Source organism: Physeter macrocephalus, chromosome 5 (assembly GCF_002837175.3).
Source record: "Physeter macrocephalus isolate SW-GA chromosome 5, ASM283717v5, whole genome shotgun sequence".
NCBI classification, from domain to species: Eukaryota; Metazoa; Chordata; class Mammalia; order Artiodactyla; family Physeteridae; genus Physeter; species Physeter macrocephalus.
The window spans coordinates 21,620,446-21,643,970 of NC_041218.1; the positions used below are offsets into that span (position 1 = coordinate 21,620,446).

General features: G+C 36.0%; 1 protein-coding gene across 2 annotated transcripts in view; it reads right to left on the reverse strand.

Annotated features, from left to right (window-relative positions):
- Window positions 1-5,088: 5,088 nt before the first annotated feature.
- The window catches only part of MKLN1 (muskelin 1), a 179,545-nt gene continuing 161,108 nt past the window's right edge, over window positions 5,089-23,525 (reverse strand). For both annotated transcript variants that reach the window (XM_024131798.3, XM_028489738.2), the window contains exons 16-18: window positions 22,382-22,484; window positions 13,855-13,909; window positions 5,089-5,441 (exon numbers count right to left, since the gene is read on the reverse strand). In XM_024131798.3, coding sequence (XP_023987566.1) covers window positions 5,320-5,441; window positions 13,855-13,909; window positions 22,382-22,484 — 280 coding nt within the window. In that variant the 3' untranslated portion in view covers window positions 5,089-5,319. The remainder of the gene's footprint in view (window positions 5,442-13,854; window positions 13,910-22,381; window positions 22,485-23,525) is intronic.

Consider the following 23,525-nt stretch of genomic DNA (forward strand, 5'->3'; position numbering starts at 1 on the left):
ATTGGCTACTTGAGTAACTCCTTAATCATGCACACAGGCCTGTTCAGTATATCACACAGTGTTTTTCCTTCCTGCCAATTAATTTGGCATTCATTAAACACTGAATGAAACTGAAGAATGATGATCTCCTTGGGCTGGTATTTACGTGGCAGACAGCTCAGATATCCAAACTAACCGCTGTGAATGCTAGCATCCCAGATGGTACAGAGCTGTGTTGCCGCAAGAGCTTAAACTCCATGAAAAAGCAAGTCCCTTGGGAGCCCAAAAACTGCATGTTAAAATGTTTTATTGCTGGTTTTCCCTCTGAATCCTTATCAAGGAATTGGCTGTACATAAGAAACTGCTCACCTAGTTTAAGAGCTGGAGCCCATTACACTGGGTTTTCTGTTTCCAGATCTCTATCAGCTACTTGGGAGACAGTGAGGAAAGCAACTAACCAAGAAATGCCGCTTTCCAAAGACTTTGATCCCTCTTGATAGTCTTCTCCTCAGCACTGCATTAAATTAATTGAGGGTTAGAAATGAAGAGCTTTCTTTCCCATTTAGATCTGTGGACCTTCAAATCCATGAGCAAAAAGCTCCTATTTTTCCTTCTTTAACATACCCTCATCCTCCTCTCTAGCTCTGTTCCTGAGGTTCAATACCTCCAAGTGAAAATGCCACAGACAGGCAAAACAGAACACTGTGTACAAATGTCTAATATTGTGTACAATAATTCATTGAGACTAAACAGCAGATAAAAAGGTAAAGAAGACAAATTAGTTCATAATTACAAGTGATGCCTTACAACTGGTCTACTTCCCTACTAAACATTTCCCCCCTTTTCTGTTGTTGACCCTACAGCACTCAGATAACAGCCACATAACATTCTGTTTTCAATCAAGCTAGGCAATGTTTGAGGACATGATAGTATATATTTGTAAATCTTATTTCCAAATAATGACTATTGTGGAAGATAAACTAGAACTACCCTTTGATTTTCAGGTTTTTAAGTTCTGAATTGGGATCCAGTTCAAGATCTATAACTTTAGAGTTCTACCTAACAGAAAACACATAGTGATATGGTTTCCCACAAGGGCATCTCTCTCTGCCCCATGACAAAATCTGGTTTACTATAACCTTTAATGACTCCTTAGGTTAAGTGCTATAAATCTATTCTCAGAGGATTTAGCTAAGAAAAATAATGGAAACAATTCACAGTATTTGTGGGATAGGAAGAAATCAAGGTTTAAAAAATATGCATAAATAAAATCTCTTAAGATAGTGGGTTTTTAGAAAGGTAAAAAGAGCATCTGGTGAAGAAGTCAATAAACTACAATCATGGGTCCTCCCCATCAAAACAAACGGTGGCGACATCATTCAGCTGATCGAGGTGGCTCCTAATTATTTCAACAAACTTTGACACTTCTATCTTCAACTGAAATACCTCTAGACTAGAAGTTTTGGGCAGCCAATGTCATTTCAGCATTAATACAAATCACAGGGAGATGTAGGCCATAGTCAAAAATCACAAAAGAATAATGTTATTTGACTAATAAGGAATACAAAAATTTTGAGTGAAAGAACCCAAAGATCTAATCTACAACTAGTGTCATATGCAGACCCTCTATGATTACCCCTCTAATAACTATGAACTTTTTCTGAGGAAGCCTGCATATCTTAGATTAAGGACTATTTTAAGAATTTAAAACTTAGTGAAAGTTCAGGCCAGAATTTCTGCAAAAGGATGAAATTACATATGAACATGTATTTTTTAAGAAAAGAAGGGTTACAAAAGGGTATATTTTTTACAGCTAGATGACGTTGTTTAAAGTACACATTGTAATGATTCTCTCTCATAGAAATCACTTCAAACCATAATTCTCAATTGCTTTGCAACATTCAATCAGCTAGAGAGTTAACACAACATTCACCCAGGAAAAAATTAAATGACGCACAATTACCCAATGAATTTCATATTGTGTTAAGAATAATTATAGGGTAACTCCTTCCACGACACTGAGTTTAATTCAGAAAGTAAAATCAGAAACATACTCCTTTCTAAGTGCTTTTTGATTCATTAAGCATCATTCTCAATCTCTCACCAATGATTAAGTACCTCAAACTAGTTTTTGTTTATAAATTAGATTTTAAAACTGTTTTATTACATGAAACTCTGTTAATGTATCTCTAAATAGCACTTTTAAGGCAGATGTGAAAAGATCCACTAGAAAGATAAGCTAGCAAACCATTTATATTCAAGACATATTTCACCAAAGAATGCAGTTTACAATCTTAAATCACTGAGCTCTAAAGCCAACAAGCTTTTCTGTGATAAATCAGTGTACTAACTTTCTAATGTTTTCTATCAGTTTTTACTTATTAGACATAGATAAGTCAGTTTTAATGAAAACCAGGTCTGAAAAGACAATCTTGCTAAAGGTTAATACTGTCAGCTTTAGCACAGTTAGGCACCCAAATCTGAATTCCTCTGCTTCACAGATTGATATATGTGAATTAATCAAGCTGGCCACATGAGGTCTCTGTCATTCCACAAAATGCAACTGCATTTTGAAAGTATCTTGCAAATCAGATAATTAATTTCTCATGAGGTATAAGCACTGAAAATGTTAGAGATCTAGTTTATTTCTAGTTTAAATTATTTCTAGTTTATTATTCTGGAATAATATATTCCACTGGAAAAAGGAGAAATGGGGATGAAACTGAAGCTAGGGATGACACTGAGCAAATTGTACCCCACTAACTAATACATCTAAAACCAGGTGTTTCAATCTGGGGCTCACTAAGCTAGAATGAAAGAATTTTTAAGTAGTAAAGCATAGATATTTGGCTAACCAATGTATATAAATACCAAATTAGATTATTTAAATTATAATATAGTGCTGGAATACTTGGAAATACATGTAGCTCCTCACTAAATATATAAACAAGTTTCATATCAGGGTTCTGATGTCGAAAGTGAGAAATGTGTCAATCTCGGTCACAGATATAATGAAGCCTACATTCTCCTGCAATATTACCAGCAGTGCCTCATTAAAGCCCCAGGGTACAAATTTTGACTTGCCTAGTCAATAACTTCCTAAATACAGTCTATGTCACTTAAGCAACACTAAATAGTTTGCTATGACGCAACCCCATTTAAACATGTTAGTGAAAAAAAAAAATTCTGTAAGTGAAGAAAAGGGAAAAGTTTCCACTTAAAGTGAGGAAAGATGAAATTAGAACAAGCATGTTTAGAAAACAACCAGTAGAGAGTCAGATAAAAATATGAACAAACAAAATCACTGAGTTCAAGAACTGAGTTTCCTCCAAATATGAAATCTAAGGAACGGAAAAAAATGACCAAAAAAAGCACTATAAAAATAAATGGTGAAGGGAAGCAGAATTTCATTTGGTTATGGTTTTTGAAGTGCCAGAATTCACAGTGAGCAAAACTAGAGCTTTTACATTTAGAAGCTCTTATCAAGTTCTTTCCTATCAACGTGTTTCCACGAAATGAGTTCAATAGGCTACAATATTAGCGATATTAATATTTTATGTTCTTGACTGTCAAGGAAATCTTTTAATGAAACTGCCTAAGTATGTAGGTAGAGTCTACTTGCTCACCTGTAAAGTCAACTGGTTATTCTGCAGCTACACAAGTTGGTACTTACTGAATTATGTACTATATCTTTCACAAGGTAAGGAACAAATCTAATTGTTTAATAAATCACTACTGATCACTTTGGGATGCTTGGAAAGCCAAGCAGCCCAAGATTCAAGCCTAGAACTAGGACAAATATACTTCTGTCCTTCCCCAAAGACGTGAAACCATGGAATGACGACAGACTGAAGAGGGACCTCGAAGTCTCATTCCTATACATGAGACTTTCCAAAAGTGCAATTCAATTTCTTCTTTCTTTGGTGAGGCCTAATCTTGCTACTCGGGGACACAGTAAATTCTCTAAAGTCATTCACTTGGAAGAGCCACTGGACTGATGGACATTTATTATACTTAGCCTGCTTTAAGCATGGTGGGTATCAGTTGCATACAGCACACTTTTTGAGCAAATGTAAGCACTAGCCAGGTTTAAATTTCCTATGTTGCATTCCACAGCACCTCATGGAACAATACATACCACCACTCCTCACAAAAAAAGGAACAGTGGAAAAGCCCATCTGCCTTTTAGTTTAACAAAAAATATTTGCACCATTATTTTTTTCTCCATTAAAAAAGCCTGGTCTATGTGTTTAATGAAATGCCTGTCAGCTGTATTCCACTGGACAACTACAAACCATTACTCTTTAAAATATCAGTATATAGAAGCAGATGTAGGGAGCTAATGTGTATGAAAATAAACAAAAACGTAGCTCTGGAACCCATCCTCCCAAATGAAAATGCTACAAAGAGATAGCACATGGAAGAAATCGAAGCCCTGGTCCTGCACAGCTCTACCAGGGGAAAGAGTCATTTTCTTCCAAAATTACTACAGATATCAATGAACATGCTAATCACAACTAGAATCCTCCTGCTGGTAATTTTGAGAATGGCTCTTAAAGGTTCTGAACTATATTCTCTCCTCAGTTTAAGGTTTCTGTGACTCAAAGCTTTGTAATATCCACTATAAAATACATCATTATAGAAATACTATATACCAATCTCAGATAAGTGTGTGGATCAATCTCAGGTTTCACTTTTTAGTTCTATGACAAGGAGTGTAAATTAGAGCCCTCTGTTCCTCCTACTGTTTAATGTAATACAAGACTCTAGTCAACAGACACATATATCACTTAAACATACATCAATTGCCCTACAGAACTATATACTGTTAAGAATGAAGAGGTAAACAAATGACACATATCACTTACAAGCAGCTGTGTGACTCAAGGTAAAGTGAAATGGGAAGAAAGGAGAAAGAAGAAAGGCCAAACAACCCAACAACAAAATTCCAATTCTTGTAGCACTGAGTCTGTGAACAGTGCTTACTTGCCCCAATTTTATAAAAATGAAATAAAAATCAGAAAAGGGTATACTGCCTGATTATTTTTTCTTTTATACTCATGAATTCTTAAAAGTTAAAGTAATAAAATATATATATATATATATTTAAATGGAAAGTATACCGATTTCACTTTATTAGCCTAATTTCGGAATGGGATGAGGACTATGGGGTTGAGGTCAGGTGTGAAGGAAGAGGGTTAAAATTTGTGACAGCAAAGATCCCTTCAAAATTCTGGTGCAGTCCTCAGTCACTGCAGCCTAATTGTCAGTCAATAGAGTTGAAATCCAGAATACTGAAAGCAGACTCCTGTGCTCCATTTCTGTCCAGGTACTCTTCAGTCACAGTGTGATGAGGTCCACCAGGTTGCCTTTAGGAGGAGTCATGCTGTCAGGAAAGAAATTTACTAAGGTGTCAAAGAGTTGAGTTCTTTGAGCATAGGTGTGATCCACATCGGAAAAGCCTGGTGAAGGAGAGATACAAAGAAACTCATCCACTGTGTTTAAAACTCAACATGTAACAGAAAACCTAGCTGAGAAAAGCAGCAATGTATAATGGAAAAACCAAAACCAAATCAGGCTTTGAAACCAGACAGACATGGGTCCTGATCCCAGTTCTACTACCTAGCAATGGTATGATCTTAGGTAAGGTAATCAGCCTTTCTGCAACTGTTTCCTCAGCTATAAATCTGTGATAATCCTGTTTATGTCATAAGTTTACAATGCAGATTAATGCAGTTATGTGAAAACCACCTAGCAGAATGACTAGTACTTTAGTAACTAATATTGATTTCTCTTCTTTTCCTTATAAGCATTTTCCTCTTCTAGTCCACTGAGGAATTTTCATTCCTCTCTTCTGACTTTTTAATGCTTTTGAGCACTAAAAATTTTTGATAATAAAAATATAATCAAAATGAAAGGGGTCTTTAGAAAGTAGTCTAAAATCATTAAGCCCCGGAGAGCTGCAAGAAGTCTCAGAGAACTGAGTGAAAATACAGACAGCTGAGGTTAAGAAATACATCTATGATACACAGAATGATACCTGGCACATAGGAAATACCATGTATTTATGGTACTATGCATCAGGCTCTATGCTAGGCACACATCATGTGAAAAATAGACAGCAATGAACTCCTTTTATCTAGATGAATGTTCTAGTGAAAGACATTCTAAAAAGGCTAAGATTGTTGAACCGTAAGATTTTTTTCCCCCTTAATATCTAGTAACACTTAATTTTCAAGTTTACTCCAGCCAAGGAAATATTCAGTGAGATGACTCTTTCCTTTAGTCAGCCAGTAATAGTACTGCTCCCCCAGCTGCTTCCAATTTCTTATGCACATATGAAGAATGAAAATGAAAAAATAAACAAAGTAGTCTATTGATTTTCCCCATTCCTGAGATGGCTAACTGAATATGAGAGGCCTACTGAATGCCATCAGAAACAGAAATAGTGCCAGAAAGTTCTTTATGCCATGATAATCAGTGAAGACTATTTCAAATTGGACTGATTTTCAGTTAACTTCGAATACAGTTTTAGATGCAATCTGCCTTTTAATCTTGTAAAGAACATGAACAGAACAGAAAGATCATTGCCAAGGATACCAGTTTCTCAGAAGGAAAATAAACAATGCCTCAAGAAAGGTACATTCCTCCTTATTTAAAAAAAAAAAATTATTACTATTTTAAGTGTGAGGGCAAATGTTTACTTCTTTGAGATGAGTTTTAGATTTAACAGAGCCTACTACTATATCACAGAAATGAATGGAAGGAAATACTCCAAAATGTAAACAAAGGTTACCTCTGAATGGTGAGATTATATTTTTTCTATTTTATGTTCTTCTGAGTTTTCTAAATTGCTTTATTTTTGACTTATTTTGAAAAATTTCAAACTCACAGAAAAGTTTCAAGAATAGTACAACAAACATTCATATACATATATCCTTACCTAGATTAACCAATTGTTAACATTTTGCCACATATTTTTTCATTCTCTCTTGTTCTCTATGTGTGTTTGTATACCCCACTCATACTTTTTATGTGGAACTACTTGGGAGTAAATTGTAGACATCTTCACCCCTAAACACTTGAGTTCATTTCACCTAAGAACAAGAACATTCACTTCAATAACTACTATATACTAAATTTAGGAAATTTAACATTTATATCCCCAATATCTTTTTTATAGTCATTTCCCCCACTAATCTAAAATTCAAGATCAAACACTATATTTAGTTATCCAATCTCTTTAGCCTGGAATAGTTCCTCAATCTCTCTTTGTTTTTTTTTTTGTTTGTGACACTGTTATAAAAAAAACAAAGAGCAGTAATGTAGTAGAACGTTATTAAATTTGGGGTGTCTGATTGCTTCCTTATGATCAGATTCAGTTTATGAAGTTGGCAAGAACACTACATAGAGATGCTGTGTCCTTCTCAATGCATCATCTTAGGAGGCATGTGGTATCAGTTTGTCCCAATACTGAGGATGTTAACTATGATCATCTGGTTAAACTGGTGTATGCCACATTTCTCCAATGTAAATGTGTACTTTTCTACCTTTGCAGTTAATAAAATATTGATGAGAAGATAGTTTGAAACTGTGCAAATATCCTGTTCTCCAACAGATCTGCACCCAATGATTTTAGCATTAAATGATGATTCTTGCTAAAACAATTATTATGTATATGATGGTGATTTCCTAACTCGACAATTCCTTCTAGATTCACTGGATGACATTAATTGCAAAGAACAGTTTTCCTTTTCCTTCCTTCATTTTATTTCTCTATTTGCATTAGTATATACTCATGAGTCATTTTCTTGTTAATAGATTATATCCATTCCTGTCATTATTCATTTTAATACTCATATGTTCTCCCTCTGTATCTTTTTGAAATGTCCCCATTACTTTTTGAGTACCTCCTTACTTTCTGGCACAGTAAGATCTCCAAGCTTATATTTACACAGCTCTGGAGTCCGCCATTTTCCCCAGGAACCCTAATTCCTTTTAGTGGCGAATGATATTTAGAAACCAAGATCAGTTGTGCTAATTGCCAGGGGTGGTGTTGTTACTAGGCCTATACATATACGCATACATATTATACACACATCTATTTAAAAAAAAACAAAATCATTAGTCCATGCTTTTATTGCTAATTCAGTTTTTTAAGAACCTCACAGAGTTCTTCCTCTCCTTATTCCATTCCATATTTATAGCTCCTTTCTCCTACTAGGAAAACCTACTCCCAGCAATATCATCATATTTATTCATTTGTTAAACCTAACACACACAAAACAAGTTCCAGAATTACTATACCCAAACCATTACCAGCAAAATTCAAGATATCCTTGCTTTTATTGTCTTTAGAATATACTTCACTGATAGTATATAGTCTAAGCTTTATTTAAAAAGGTTTAATTCTTTTTTCCCCTACTGTGCAATTATGTTACCAACTTGATAAACATGTTTGTTTTTTCCTGTTCGTATTCAACTTTAGGGCTTTTCACATCTTTTATTTTATTTTCTTTATTTGTAAAAATGCTGTGGTACATTATATTTTTAAGAGAAGCTGATTCTGTGATAGTATTCTATAAAATAATACCATTTTCATGAGCCCAAATGATTTAGGAGGGAAGGAAACAAATACTGAGTCTCTACTACATGCTAGTTTCTTTATGTATGACATTTCATTGTAACAAAAATAACCCAACAAAGCAGTTACCATAAACTCCAATTTCAGATGAAACACTTAGAGAGTCAGTCATTTAATAAGGCATCACAGTTGGTGAGGAAAGAGAATGGAGTGTGAACCCAGGTCTATCTGACTCCAAAGCCCATTTATTTTTATTAACTGAGTGCTTATTAAATTGTAGGCAATGTGCTAAATTCATTTAATCCTCAAAAGAACCTTTTATTTTTATTCACCTTTTACCAATAAGGAACTTGAAATTTACACTCTCATTAGATGAATGGTTAAATTATAGTAGATCCCTATTATGGGATATTGTGTACCACTTACAAATACAATAAATCTAGTATAGTTTCATGTAAGCACCTCCAAGCCACATCATTAAATTTTAAAAAGTTATGTGGAGAATACATGTTTTTATATGATGTAATAAATAAAACCAGAAAACATAAAACCATACATCTATGTGTGTGTGTGTGTGTACATATATACAGTTGATCCTCATTATTCAGATTCCATATTTGTACATTTGCTTACTTGCTAAAATTTATAACCCCCAAATCAGTATTTGTGCCACTTTTGTGGTCACTCACAGACATACACACAGAGTGGCAAAAATTTGAGTCACCACATGTAAATATATGTTCTCAACTGAGGTCAACTAGGTAATGCTCTGCCTTCTTGTTTCAGCTCTCATACTATAAACAAGTGTCCTTTTCACAGTCTACTTGGTGTCATGTTCTTCACATTCTGTGTTTTCTGTTGGTGACTTCACTGCTTAAAATGGCCCCCAAGTGTGGTACTGATGTGCTGGCTAGTGTTCCTAAGTGCAAGAAGGCTGCAATGTGCCTTATGAAGAAAATACACGTTAGATAAGCTTCATTCAGGAATGAGTTATAGTGCTGTTGTTGTGAGTTCAATGTTAATGAATCAACAGTATAAATACACAAGTAAGGTGTGTTCCTGTTGAAAGAAAGCAACATTCTGTTATTAATCAATTGACAAAAAGTCTGTGAAAAGAGGCTTACAGGAACCTAACTCTGTATTTTCCACAGGAGCAAAGGGTCAGTATTCACCAATTCAGTGTTATAGGTGACTTCAGAGACTATTGCTGTGAATAATGGGAATCAACTCTACCTGTATGTCGGTGTATAAAGATCTGCCAAATACAAGTGGTTACACTTGAGGGAAGCAGGCAGGGACTGAGGGAAGTTGTTCAAAGAGAATCTTAATATTAAAAAAAAATACATTAAAAATGGGTGGGGCACCAGGAAACTCATCAACAGCAACATGACTACTTAAATGGTAGAGACAGGACAAAAAAGGCTGTATTGATTTTAAATCTCATGCTCCTAACTACTGTTTCTCTCACTTCATTTTCACCATACAGTGGAATGAGGAACTTATCGCTCAGAGTAGTGGAAACTGGTAAAGCTCAATGAGAGGTAGTACAGTTAGTGATTTAGTTCTGAAGCCAAACTACGAAGGTGTGAATCCTGGTTTTGCTACTCACTAGCACTATTCCTGGGCAACTTACTTCAGCCTCTCTGTGTTCCAGTTTCTTCACATATAATAAAAGGGGATCATACTAGTGCTACTTCATAGGGTTATTATGAAGATTAAGTGAGTTATGACATGTAAAGTGTTTAGAATAGTACCTGGTCCCACAGTAAGTGCTCAATAAATATTAGCTATCACTTTATCATTACTGTTGTGACTGACGACAATGACTGCTCTAAAAGAAAGTGACCTATTAGGAATATACTTTAAAAAATTTTTTTTTTTTTAATTAATTTATTTTATTTATTCATTCTTTTTGGCTGCGGTGGGTCTTCGTTGTTGCACACAGGCTTTCTTTCTCTAGTTGTGGTGAGCGAGGTCTAATCTTTGTTGCGGTGCATGGGCTTCTCACTGTGGTGGCTTCTCTTGTTGCGGAGCACAGGCTCTAGGTGCTCGCGCTTCAGCGGTTGTGGCACATGGGCTCAGTAGTTGTGGCTTGCAGGATTTAGAGCACAGGCTCAGTAGTTGTGGTGCACAGGCTTAGCTGCTCTGCGGCATGTGGGATCTTCCCGGCCCAGGGCTTGAACCCGTGTCCCCTGCCTTCCCAGGTGGATTCTTAACCACTGCGCCACCAGGGAAGCCCCAGGAATACACTTTTAAGTTAACATCCTATACAGGCTAGGTAGCTTTTCCTATTTATGGTAATAAGGAAGAAATAGCAAGAATTCTCATTTTTCTCCTAGACAGAAGTTTCTTTGTGTTTACATTTCTTATTTCTAAAATAAACTCATTATTATATAAAAATCACCTGTAAACATGTGGGCTAAAGACAGGAGGTTGAAGAAAGTCTCTTGCTGAAATCTAAGTTTGGTGGATTTAGTACAAGTATAAAGGCTAAAAGGGCACAGTAAATGCTGTGAAACCCCTAAGGCTCCTCATTCACGAATGTCAACACACTGCCAAAGAGCACTGTACTTTAGACATAAAATATTTTAAACAGTTGTCTGAATTCATACTTGCACATCACATACGGACTATAAAACTTCTAAAGAAAGGTGTGAAGACCAAGAAAGGCAATATGCTTCTACAGACCAGATTTTCCCTGTCACATACCTTGCTGAAAATATGCTCTTAAAATTAGCAGAAAGCCCAAGTGCAAGATTCAAAGTGCCCACAGCCACAGACACAAACACAGTAGCTCTAAGATAAAGGTCCCCAAAGGTTATTTTTCTCTAAAGTCAGTCATTTTTCAAAACTAAGATAATGCCAGCTGTTTGCAAATCATTTTCCATCTTTCTAAATCTTTAAATTACATATAACATTAGTAAATACTTTAATTCTAAGAGGTTAAGATAAACTGGATGAATTCTGAAGGAAGTCAGTTTGGTTGAGCCAATTTTGGCAGGACATAATTTAGAAAACAAAATATTCAGTCATCTATACATGAAAAGTGTATACATCTATACATAAAATAACCCATTAGATTTCAATTCTAAGTGGCATAAAGGTAAAACAATCAGACAGAAAATGAATGAGAATAAGAACCAGGAACTCTAAATAGGCATGAAACCTTATGAAAGGTACTTTTTGTTTATAAATAATATATCAAATTTCTCCTTATTAAAATTAGCATATAACCTGAATTTGCTCCTCATCCAAATACACCAATGTTACAAAGACTACATTTATAAATAAGGTAGTAATACTAGTACCTGAATGGAGCACTTACTAAGTATTTCATTTTGTTGTTTTTCATAATTACTTAATTCTCTCAACAACTTGAGGTAAGTACTTTGCTTACCTCCATTTTATAGATGAAGAACTTAATGCTTAGAAAGGTGAATTGTTCAAAGTCACTTTAAAAATTAGCAAGTGGCAGAACTGATATCTAAACCTAGATTCTGACCCTTAACCACTATACTACACTCTTATCTCTTAACTACTAAACTGCCTCCCTTCAGACAGGTAGGGAAAAAAAACCCACAGAAAATTTCCCTTTTTGTATTTTTTTCTGTTGTGTTTGTACAGATCTCAGTGTATCTGAAGTTTAGAATCCAACTAAAACAAACTGTTCCTGACAAAATATATTAGCTGACAGTGAATAGGGCAGAGAAAGAAGAAAAGAGTTAATAAGCTAAAAGTAAAACATTTGCTGACACCAGTCTAACATATTCAAATGACTGCCAAAAAATTCTTGTTCTAAAGGCTAAATATAAGTCAGCCAGAGATATTTCAGTGCTGTCCACCATTAAAATAAAAATAATGGCTCTGGGCTGCAGTATCCATACCTAACAAGGCACACATTTATTCAAACTGAATATCTATATGCAAGGCTCTCAGTTCCTGTATCACTAAACCTGTTTCAAATGATAAAATTCAAAAGGGCGTGAACTTTCTAAAATAATGCCTATAACTAGACTCTCCATCTTAGGGTTGAGATTTCTAACAACCTGAAAACATTTTATAAAAGCCCTTTGAGTGTATGGAATAGCGGTAAACAACTATATACATTTTTAGGAGAACCTACTGGAGTTACATTTTATAGCAGTCCTCTTGCCCTGTGGAATCCTACATATTCTGGAATTAGAACTGAGGACTGCAGCTGCCTTGATCAGTAGAGTAGCCTCAATTACTCATTAAGGAAAAACAAAACAAAGGGCAAGACCCCAAGAGCCACTGCTACTATTTCCCATCCCAGTGTGAAACACCATCATTGTATGTCTCTGTTTTTTTCTCCTCTGAGGTATGTTTCACCTTTAAGAGACAAAAAGTCAAACAATGAAGAAATTAAACTGATATTCCAAAGTGTTATTTAATTCCAAAGATAAAGAGAAGTATTTATATTACACACGCTGGAAAATTTCGATACTATTGCTCGACTCTAAGGCAAATTAAAAATAGCACCAGCATTAATGAGATTAATATGCATTCACTGTGTGACTGCATAATGACAAGAGGAAAGCTGGAAATTCCCATACTTCAAAAGGCTACTATCTTGTTGAAAAACTGAAGCTATAATGACTTATCCTAACTAAAAGATCCTTGAAAATTCACCTGACTAAAGCTCTGGATTCTGGAACTTCTACAGACTCCCCACTTTACTACAATCTAGTTTAACTACATTAATAATTCATTAATACTAAATGAGAGTACTACTAAGTGAAAACTGATGCCCATATCTGGGATGCTTGAGAAACACTTGAACAATTAAGATACCAACATACAAAAATACCCATTTTCAGGAAAGAGGTAATTCGTTCCTCTGCTCCCAAACATTTATTTCATTGCCCACTCCATCACCCATTCTGTTGACACCACACAATTTCACAAAGAACAAACAGAGGAAAACCATTCAACCAACAAGTGTTAACTCATGGTAAGTATATCAGTAATACAGTCTGCATTCCAAAACAACGTTATACAAATTAATTTATTTTGATCAGGCTTCTATTGCCATCTGTTTGCATAATAACCTAGCAATTGGTGTAATAGGAACTGCAAACTGATCCATGAACTGGTGACTGATGCCTGGAAAATAACCTTGAAGCAGGTTATTAGAAATTTTGCATGCTACCTTGAAACTTGCTTCATTTGTTTGGATGACATCTCATCTGATGTTTCATTTAAAAGAAATCGAAGTCCAACCTCCCAAATTCTAGGGCATATGGCCGGATAAATTACACTGGAATACTTACCTAGAGCTGTGAAATCTGAACCAGATTTAAACAGAGCTGAAGCTAGGAGCTGAAACTGTGGGGGGGGAGAGAGAAAAAAGCAAATTAGCTAGGTAAGCACACTGGAGAAAAAACTCCTATAATTTCGACCATTCATTAGCCACTGGATGTCTCCGCACATGTGCTGCATAGGTCTATTCACCAAAAAGTGGCAAGAAGAACACCGTATTTAGATTAAACAACATGCTGACTTTTCTAGTGGACTGCTATTATCATTTTCCAAAATACTAGACCAAGTCCTGGAATTATTTTATTTTAAAAATATACTAAAGTATGTATTTATTAAGGAACAAGAAGTTAACTGAAATATAAAGTATTACTCACTACCATATGATCCAGCAATTCCACTCTTGAGTATACATCCAAAGAAAATGAAAACACTAATTTGAAAAGATACATGCACTCCAATGTTCACAGCAGCATTATTTACAATAGGCTGATACGGAAGCAACCTAACTGTCCATCAACAGATGAATGGATAAAGAAGATGTGGTATATATATACAATGGAATACTACTCAGCCATAAAAAAGAATGAAATAATGCCATTTGCAACAACATGGATGGACCTAGAGGGTATTACGCTAAGTGAAATAAGTCAGACAGAGAAAGACAAATACCAGATGTTACCACTTATACGTGGAACCTAAAGAATAAATGAATGAATAAAACAAAACAGAAAGACTCACAGATAGAACAAACTAGTGGTTACCAATGGGAAGAAGGAAAGGGGTAGGGGCAGGACAGAGATAAGATTAAGAGGTACAAACTACTATGTATAAAATAAATAAGCTACAAAGATACATTTAAAAAAAAAAGATACATTGTACAGCACAGGGAATATAGCCAGTATTTTATAATAACTTTAAATGGGATATAATCTATAAAAGTATTGAATCACTATTTTACACACCTGAAACCAACATAATATTGTAAATCAACTATACTTCGATTAAAGAAAAAGAAAATTACTCATTTGGGAATCTATCTCATATAGAAAGACTGATGCCCTGTACACAGTTACTAAACTTTTAGTAAATATGAATTCTCACTTCAAAAATAAATGCATGCTACTGTAAAACACCTGATGTCTCTGTGTAAATCAAACTCTGAGAAAAAAAGCATGGTTATTATGCATAAGCCATCCCTAAATTACAACTTAGATTGGTATTCCATGGTCATATATAATTGTATTATTATATAATTATAAAGGCTCAAAGGTCTTTTTTACATTGAAAAAATGTGTTAAGTGTTGATTAGATTCCCAGGCTAGCCAGAGTTACTTTAAGTCAGACAATGCAACTGAACAATGACAAAATAAGATAAAACTATTGCATCACTGGTACTTTAACAAATTGGTAAAGAAATAAAAATTTAGGAGAACTATTCATATTCATCTTGAATGAGGGTGCTGGAAAACAGGTCAGTTAAAGGAAGGAATAAGAGTATACAAATGAGTAGAATCTCAATGGAGTTTACTTGGCACTTTGCAAGACGTAAACAGTTGATACCACTGATTCTTCACGATGTATTTTACACTTGTACTTGTAGCCTTTAAAATTTCACGTATCAGTCACCTGATTAATGATCCTTTGAACGTAAGAAACTGGACAAATTAGTTAGGAAAAAAGGGGATAACAGGAAGAGTTAAAAATATATGAAACTTCTTCATATATTCTGGGTATCAGTCCTCTGTCAGACATATCTAATGCAGATATTATTTGGCCTGAGGCTTATTTATTTATTTATTTATTTGCGGTACGCGGGCCTCTCACTGCTGTGGCCTCTCCCGTTGTGGAGCACAGGCTCCGGATGCGCAGGCCCAGCGGCCATGGCTCTCGGGCCCAGCCGCTCCACGGCATGTGGGACCTTCCGGGACCGGGGCACAAACCCGTATCCCCTGCATCGGCAGGCGGACTCTCAACCACTGCGCCACCAGGGAAGCCCTGAGGCTTGTCTATTTTTATTTTTATTTTTAATTTTTGGCCGCGTGGTGTGGCCTGTGGGATCTTAGTTCCCAACCAGGGATCGAACCCAGGCCCTCTGCCGTGAAACCGTGAAGTCCCAATCACTGGTCCATCAGGGAATGCCCTCATCTATTTTTTTTGATAATGTCTTTTAATGAGTAGAAATTTTAATTTTGTTGAAGTCCAATTTGTCAACTTTTTCGTTTATTATTAGTGCCTTTTGTGTCATGTCCAAGAAAGCTTTGCTTATCCCAAGGTTGTGAAGATAATCTGTTTTCGTCTTAAAGTTTCATTGTTTGGGGTTTTATACTTAGATCCATAATCCATCTTAATTTTTTGTGTTAAGAGTGAAATAGGGGTTCAGATATCCAGTTATTTAGCACTATTTGTTAAAAAAAACTTTCTTTTCCTTATTGGACTTGATGCTCTGGTCAAAAAAATAAACTGACTGCATATATATGAGTCTTTCTGAACTCTATTCTGTTCTATTGATCTATTTGTCTATCCTTAAGGCAGTACCACACCACCTTGACTACTATGGCTCTATACAGAGTCCTGAAATCAGGTAGTAAGTATGAGACCTCCAACTTTTTCTTTTTTTCAAGATTGTTTTAGCTAGTCCAGAGCCTTTGCATTTCGACTAAATTTTAGAATAAGTTTGTCTATCTCCTCAACGACAACAAAGAAACCCAAACTGGCTGGAATATTGACAGAAACTGCATTAAATTATAAACCAATTTGGGGAGAATGGGCATCTCAACACTTTTTAGTCTTTCAAACCACAAATGTGATTTATTTCTCCATTTATTTAGGTATTCTTTCTTTGTCATCTAAAAATGCAAACAATTTTACTTCCTTTCAAATCTATATGCTGTTTATTTCTTTTTCTTACCATATTGTACTAGCTAGGACTTCTGGCACAATGCTAAATAGAGGTGTTGAAGCAGACAACCTTTCCTCGTCATAATCTTAGGGGAAAGGGTTTAATGTTTTACAATTAACTATGGTACTAGCTGTATGTTTTTCACAGATGCCCTTTATGAGATTTATGATGTTTCCTTTTATTCCTGGTTTGTTAAGAATTTTTATCATCAATGGGTTTTGCATTCTGTCAAATGCTTTTCTTCACTTATTGAGATGATCTGTGGTTTTTCTCTTTCATTCTGCCAATGTGCTGAAATATACTGATTTTCAAATGTGAAACCAACCTTGTACTCCTAGCATAAACCCCCTCTTGGCTATTGTGCATTAACCTTTTTTTTTTTTTTTTGCGGTACACGGGCCTCTCACTGTTGTGGCCTCTCCCATCGCGGAGCACAGGCTCTGGACGTGCAGGCTTAGCGGCCATGGCTCACGGGCCCAGCCGCTCCGCGGCATGTGGAATCTTCCCGGACCGGGGCACGAACCCATGTCCCCTGCATCGGCAGGCAGACTCTCAACTACTGCGCCACCAGGGAAGCCCTAACCTTTTTATATATTGCTAGATTCAATTAACTAAAATTTTCTTAAGAATTTTTAATCCACATTCACAGGGGTATCGGTAATTTTCTTTGCTTGTAATGTCTTTTTTGGGTTTTTACATCAGAGTTAAGCTGCTTCATAAAAGGATTTAGAAGGTGTTCTTATTCTGAATCTATACCAAATTGGCATTTTTTTCTTCCTTAAAGGGTTGATAGAATCCAGGCCTAGTATTTTCTCTCTTGGAAAGTTTTCAATTACAAATTCAATCTCTGTAACTGATATGGAGTTCCTTAAGATTTTCTAATTCTTCTTGTGTTAGTTTTGATAAGTTGTATCTTTCAAGAAATTTGTCCATTTCATCAAGTTGCTGAATTTGTTGACAAACTTGTTCATAATATCTCCTTAGTACACTTTTAATGTAGGTAGGGCTGTAATGATCCCCCCTTTTCATTTGTGATGTTGATAATTTATGTTTTCATGATTTGTTTCCTTGATAAGTCTTGCTAGAGGTTGACCAATTTTAGTCACTTTTTCAAAGAACTTTTCACTTTTTACATTTTTCTACTGTTTCCTATTTTACTAATTTCCTATATTCTAGTGAATACTTATTTGGGGTTAATTTGTTGCTCTTTTCTAACTTCTAAGATGAAAAATAAACTTCACTGGCTCTAAACAGAAGGATGGGGAGAAAACTGTTATTTTAACCATCCAATTAAATAAGTGGCACTGCTATGTACTGCCCTAGAGTTTTAACAGGTACTGAGTAATAGTACACAATCTGAATAAAGTCAGTCCTCTCTCCCCAGCTTCAGACTTGAATATCCAACTATCACTTCAACATCTCAAGCTGGCTGTTTCACAGGCATCTCAAACTGAACATATGCAAAATTAAACTCCTGATTCCAGTCAGGAGGCTCCACCTTCTCATTTCAGTTGACAGTAACTCCATCCTTGTAGTTTTTCAGGCTCAAAACTTTGGAGTCATTTCTTTCAAACCCTACATCCAATCATAAAATTCCGTTGGTTCTACCTTTAAAATATATTGAGGGGACTTCCCTGGTGGCAGAGTGGTTAAGAATCTGCCTGTCAATGCAGGGGACATGGGTTCCATCCCTGGTCCAGGAAGATCCCACATGCTGCAGACTGTCAGCACCAGGAACCGTCTCGCCTTGAAATCTAGGTCACAGCAGCAGGCTCTGGAGCTCAGCCCCCCTCCTCCACTGATAATCCAAGGACAGAAAAGGGGGGGGGGAATGATGGGGACAGGGTTCAGAGATGGGGATAATAATGGAGGTGGGGTGTGAAGAGAGCTGAAGAGAAAAGGGCAGCATGGAAAGGAGGCAAGATGCCCTCAAGAAGGCTGCCTCAGTCGAGGAGACCCTGCGACCAAGCCCTTAGCTGGAAAATGGGACAGACTTTAGGACCATAGTGCCCTGCTTTCACACAGAAGAAGAGTTTGTAAATACAGAGATCCTGTGGGAGGAGAGAGAGAGAGAGGGAGGGGGGGAGGGGGGGGGGGAGGGAGGGAGGGAGGGAGGGAGAATATGATCTATTTTACTTCTCACCATTTCTATTGCTACTACTTTGCTCTGAGCAACAATCCCCCTTGCTTAGATTTCTACACCTCCCTCAAAGTTCTCTTTGCCCCCATCCTTGTTCCCTTTTAGTCTATTCTCAATACAGTAGTCAGAGTGACCTAATTAAAACATAAAGCAGATGATATCACTACCCTGCATGGACAATACCCTGAACCGGCTCCCTATTCAGAGTAAAAGCCAAAGTCCTAATAATGACTTACGAACTCATTCATAACCTGTTCTGCCAATCCCTGCTCTTACCTCTTGGACCTCATCTCTGACTACTTTCACTCTCCTTACCTCTACTCCAGCCACAAGTGTCTCCTTGCTGTTCTAAACAAAGCCAAATACTCTCATCCCACGGTCTCTGTTCTAGCCCTCCCTTTGCTAGGAATTATCTTCCCCAAATTATCATTTTAGATCACTCCCTCATATTCTTCAAGTCTTTGTACAAATCTGATTTCCAAATGAGGTCTATTATGATTATTCTATTTAATACTGCAACTGCCCAATTCTTACCCTATATATATATATATATATTTTTTTTTTTTTAACGTAGATTTTATTTATTTATTTATTTATTTTTGGCTGCGTTGGGTCTTCGTTGCTGTGCGCAGGCTTTCTCTAGTTGCTGCAATCAGGGGCTACTCTTCGTTGCGGTGCGCGGGCCTCTCACTGCGGTGGCTTCTCTTGTCGCAGAGCACGGGCTCTAGGTGCGCGGGCTTCAGTAGTTGTGGCTCATGGGCTCCAGAGCGCAGGCTCAGTAGTTGTGGCACACGGGCTTAGTTGCTCCGCGGCATGTGGGATCTTCCCAGACCAGGGTTTGAACCCAGGTCCCCTGCATTGGCAGACGGATTCTTAACCACTGTGCCACCAGGGAAGTCCCCTTATATTTCTGATCTCTTTTTAACTTTCCTATAATACTTACCAAATTCTAATGCACAGTATAATTTATTTAATATGTTTATTGTTCCTCCCCACTAGTATGTAAGTACCTCCTGGGCAAGTATCTTGTTTGGTTCACTGGTATATGTCTTGTACCTAGAAGAATGCCTGGCATATTGTAGGAACTCTACACAATCTGTTAAATAAATGACATCGGTACTTTGGAAGCTCAATAGAAAGACAATTAATACAAAGTGTGCAATACTGGCTGAAAATTTGTTTTTCTTGTTCCTTCTCTATTATAGAATCCTCTCTGAAAATGGTAGAATCAGTTTAGGCATCCTTTTCTTGGCCCTTTTCTAGAAAAAAATATAATGTTTATAAGCTCATCACCAATTTAGAACCCATGCTCTGGAGACTGGAAGAAAGCAAAGAACCATTATTAGTTGATAGTCCACCAGCATTTTGCGACTAACAGACACAATGATGACCCAAAAAAGGGGGAGAAAAATCTAAAAACCACTTCTGGTTGCTGATAAAATCATTTAATATAATGAAAAATTTGTAAAACATACATAGAGAACAAAACCAAGCTACTACAGAAAATGAAGAGCAGTAAGGCCTTTCTCAAAAAGGGGAATGATTTCTTACAATGAAAAGCAAAGATCTATATGCCTCACTAACATATACTGTAAGTACATATATATACTGGAGCTGTCACCATGGGATTTCTGTCCCAAAATGAAATCTGTTCACACGTTTCTAAACAAAAGAATAACCTTACAGACCAGTAATTCTCAATTTTTTAGGTGTGTTTTCAGTTTTCCATTGTAAAAGAGCAGACAGAGGAGACTCTTAGGGTGAGGGTATTGTTCTGAAAAAGTTTCTGAAGTGATTCTGATGCTGACATACACATGAATAACATCATTTTTACTAACTTCTACTAGGGTTAAACAACTCTTGATAGATACAGCTTTTCAGAAATGGAGTGGAAGTCTGTGGCATACAAAATCACAATTTGATACTCTTCAGGAAAAGAGAAACCCACTACCAAAATTCTTAAAATGACTGTTTGAACTTGAGATACCTCCCTGTCCTGGACTTTCCTACTAGCTTAGCTTTAAGAGCAAACTGTCTGTTTTCTTTGGCCTACTTGCAATTCACACAGCTGAAATTATTTATTTTGAAATATTTTGTTTTGGTTTGGTTTTAAAAAATAAAAGAAAAATGAATGTTCCCGGATTATAGCCATTTTAGACAGACTATGGTGAAAACACAAGAAAATCCATTTATAACTCTCAAATGCATGGTCTAACAAAATGAACATTAATGGACTCTTCACAACCATGTTCAGTTTATAAGCCATAACAGATTAAACCAAATATATTCTGCTACTTGGCAGAATTGTGACAATTCTCCCCATTTCAAATAGTATCATGAATTGACTGAAGACTCAAGAAAAGACAATTAACTGTCCTTTTTCAGGGGGTTTTAAAATGTGTTCTGCTGATTCTCCACCTACTGAAGCGTTGTAACCAATAATGAGTAAGAGAACTAGGGCTTATTTTCACAGTAGGCAACTATGAAAGAGTATTTCTTTGTTTTGGTGCCAAGGACATGCAGGCTCTTCTGCTTGAAAGTACAATGAACCTGGTGCCTGAAAGTCATTCAGTCTGATACCTGTGTCAATGCCGAACAGAGAAAAACACTGCTTCATGTTGCTATTACAAAGCCAAAGCACAGCAACAGCTAACAGGGAAATAGATGTAAGGAACAGAACTACAAATAATCACCAATTCTGAGAATGGAAGGTAAAATGGATTGCAGTTCAGATGTTGCTAGATGAACTATGAACAAGAATAGTTGGCAAAAGGAAGAAGTGACAAAAGGAATCTTAGAAGTTGGAAGAGAGGTTGTAAGACCATGAAACTCACTGCAGGTATATTCACACACTGTGGATACGCAAATATGTCCTAAGAATATTAAATCTTAGTAACAGTTGCTTCCATCCCATGTTATGTATCCAAAAAACTGAAAAGTAATGATCTGTTACTAAGTTCTCAAGCTTAGGGGCTACTGATGAACGAAGTTAGTAGCCTACGGTAAAACTGTACTGCTACAACATTCATATAACTAAATATCAAGCCAGCAAAGATTCTACTCCCACCAACCTCTCTTCACTTTCTCCTTACAATAAAGGAGAGTTTTCTTTCTTCTTTTAGGGGGATTTTGGAGTATCAGTAGAAAAGTTTATACTGAACTTTATGTAACCCTTAAGTAAAAGAAGTATGGAACTATGGTAGAAGTAAAATTTTCTATTTCCTTCCCAATACAAAATCTAATGACTACTTCAAACTTTATACCTGAGAATCCTTTTCTGAGTGTATCACAGGTTTTTGTGTGACTTGAATCTTAGATTACCACATGAAAATATGTCTACTCAATTTTTATTTCATCTGCTCTGTACCATTTTTAAGATTTTTAGTGTCATCATATTTTCCTCACTTTCCTTTAAACACCCAAGAGCAAAGTCAACAAATATAGGTTAGAAAGACATTTTTTTAAACGTTCAACTTCTGAAGTTTATTACCACCTTTACCTCTTTTGTCTCTTCTGGGTCTGAATGATCCACAGTTATATAAAGATCATTTTGTAGATATTTCAGAGCACTAAGGGGATCCATTTGGGCCTTCTCTTCAAACCTAGAAAATGTAAGCAAGAATAATAATTGTCTAGAGTTATGAAAAAACATCAGAAATGTCTTTTAAAACCAGAGTGGAATACTCTGTATCTGAGAAGATATTGTGGATATCTAAAAAATCTGTGTTTAAGAATACAGAGGTTAAGAATACTGACACATATATAAACAGTGTACATGTGGAGTCCCTGGAGATGTAATGGTAATGTCAGGCTGTGGTGCTAGAGACTGGATAAGAGCATTTCTGACCCTCCTCTTAAAACTATAAGCTAAGATTAAATCAACTACAAAGCATAGTGAATATGTCAAGTATTTTATATAACAGAAGTGCAAAACAGCCAAATATGTTTCATAAAAAAACAAGTACAGATAAAATAAAAATACTTTCCTAGATTTGTGTCATATACTTTCCACTGGAGGTGTTTAACAGATACTTCAGAAAGTGAGATGATTATAGCTTCTTTTAATGAGTATCATTAACACTGATTAGATATTTTTAATGAGACTATTTCCATGTCTCAGTCAGTAATAACAATAACAAAAACTGTAGCAATCATTTATCAATCGTTTGTTTTGTGCTAGACACTGTATCAAGTATCTTACATATTTCATTTATCCTCCCATAACTCTATGATGACAAGTTTATCACCATTAAAAAAAAAAAAACAAAAAACAGATGAGGAACTGAGCCTAGTAAATGAACTTGGCCAAGCTAAGACCTAGTAAGTGGCAGAAGTAGAATTAAACACAAGTCTCTCTGATTCCAAAGCTGAAAGGAAACAATGAATTTTCTTAAATTAAAAAAGTCTACTTGGGACTATATATCTATTTAAATAATGATAATTCCTTTTGTAATAGCATAATTATATATGTATTTATTTCTAATAAACTGGTATGCTTTTCAAAATATTATACAGAAAGAATAGAAGACATTTAATTTCATTTGGGAAAGGAAAATAGCGAAGAGCCTTTCACAACTGTGTTCACCTGATGGCATCAATAATTTCTTGTCTTTAGAGCTAATCTCAGTGATAGGGTACCTGGA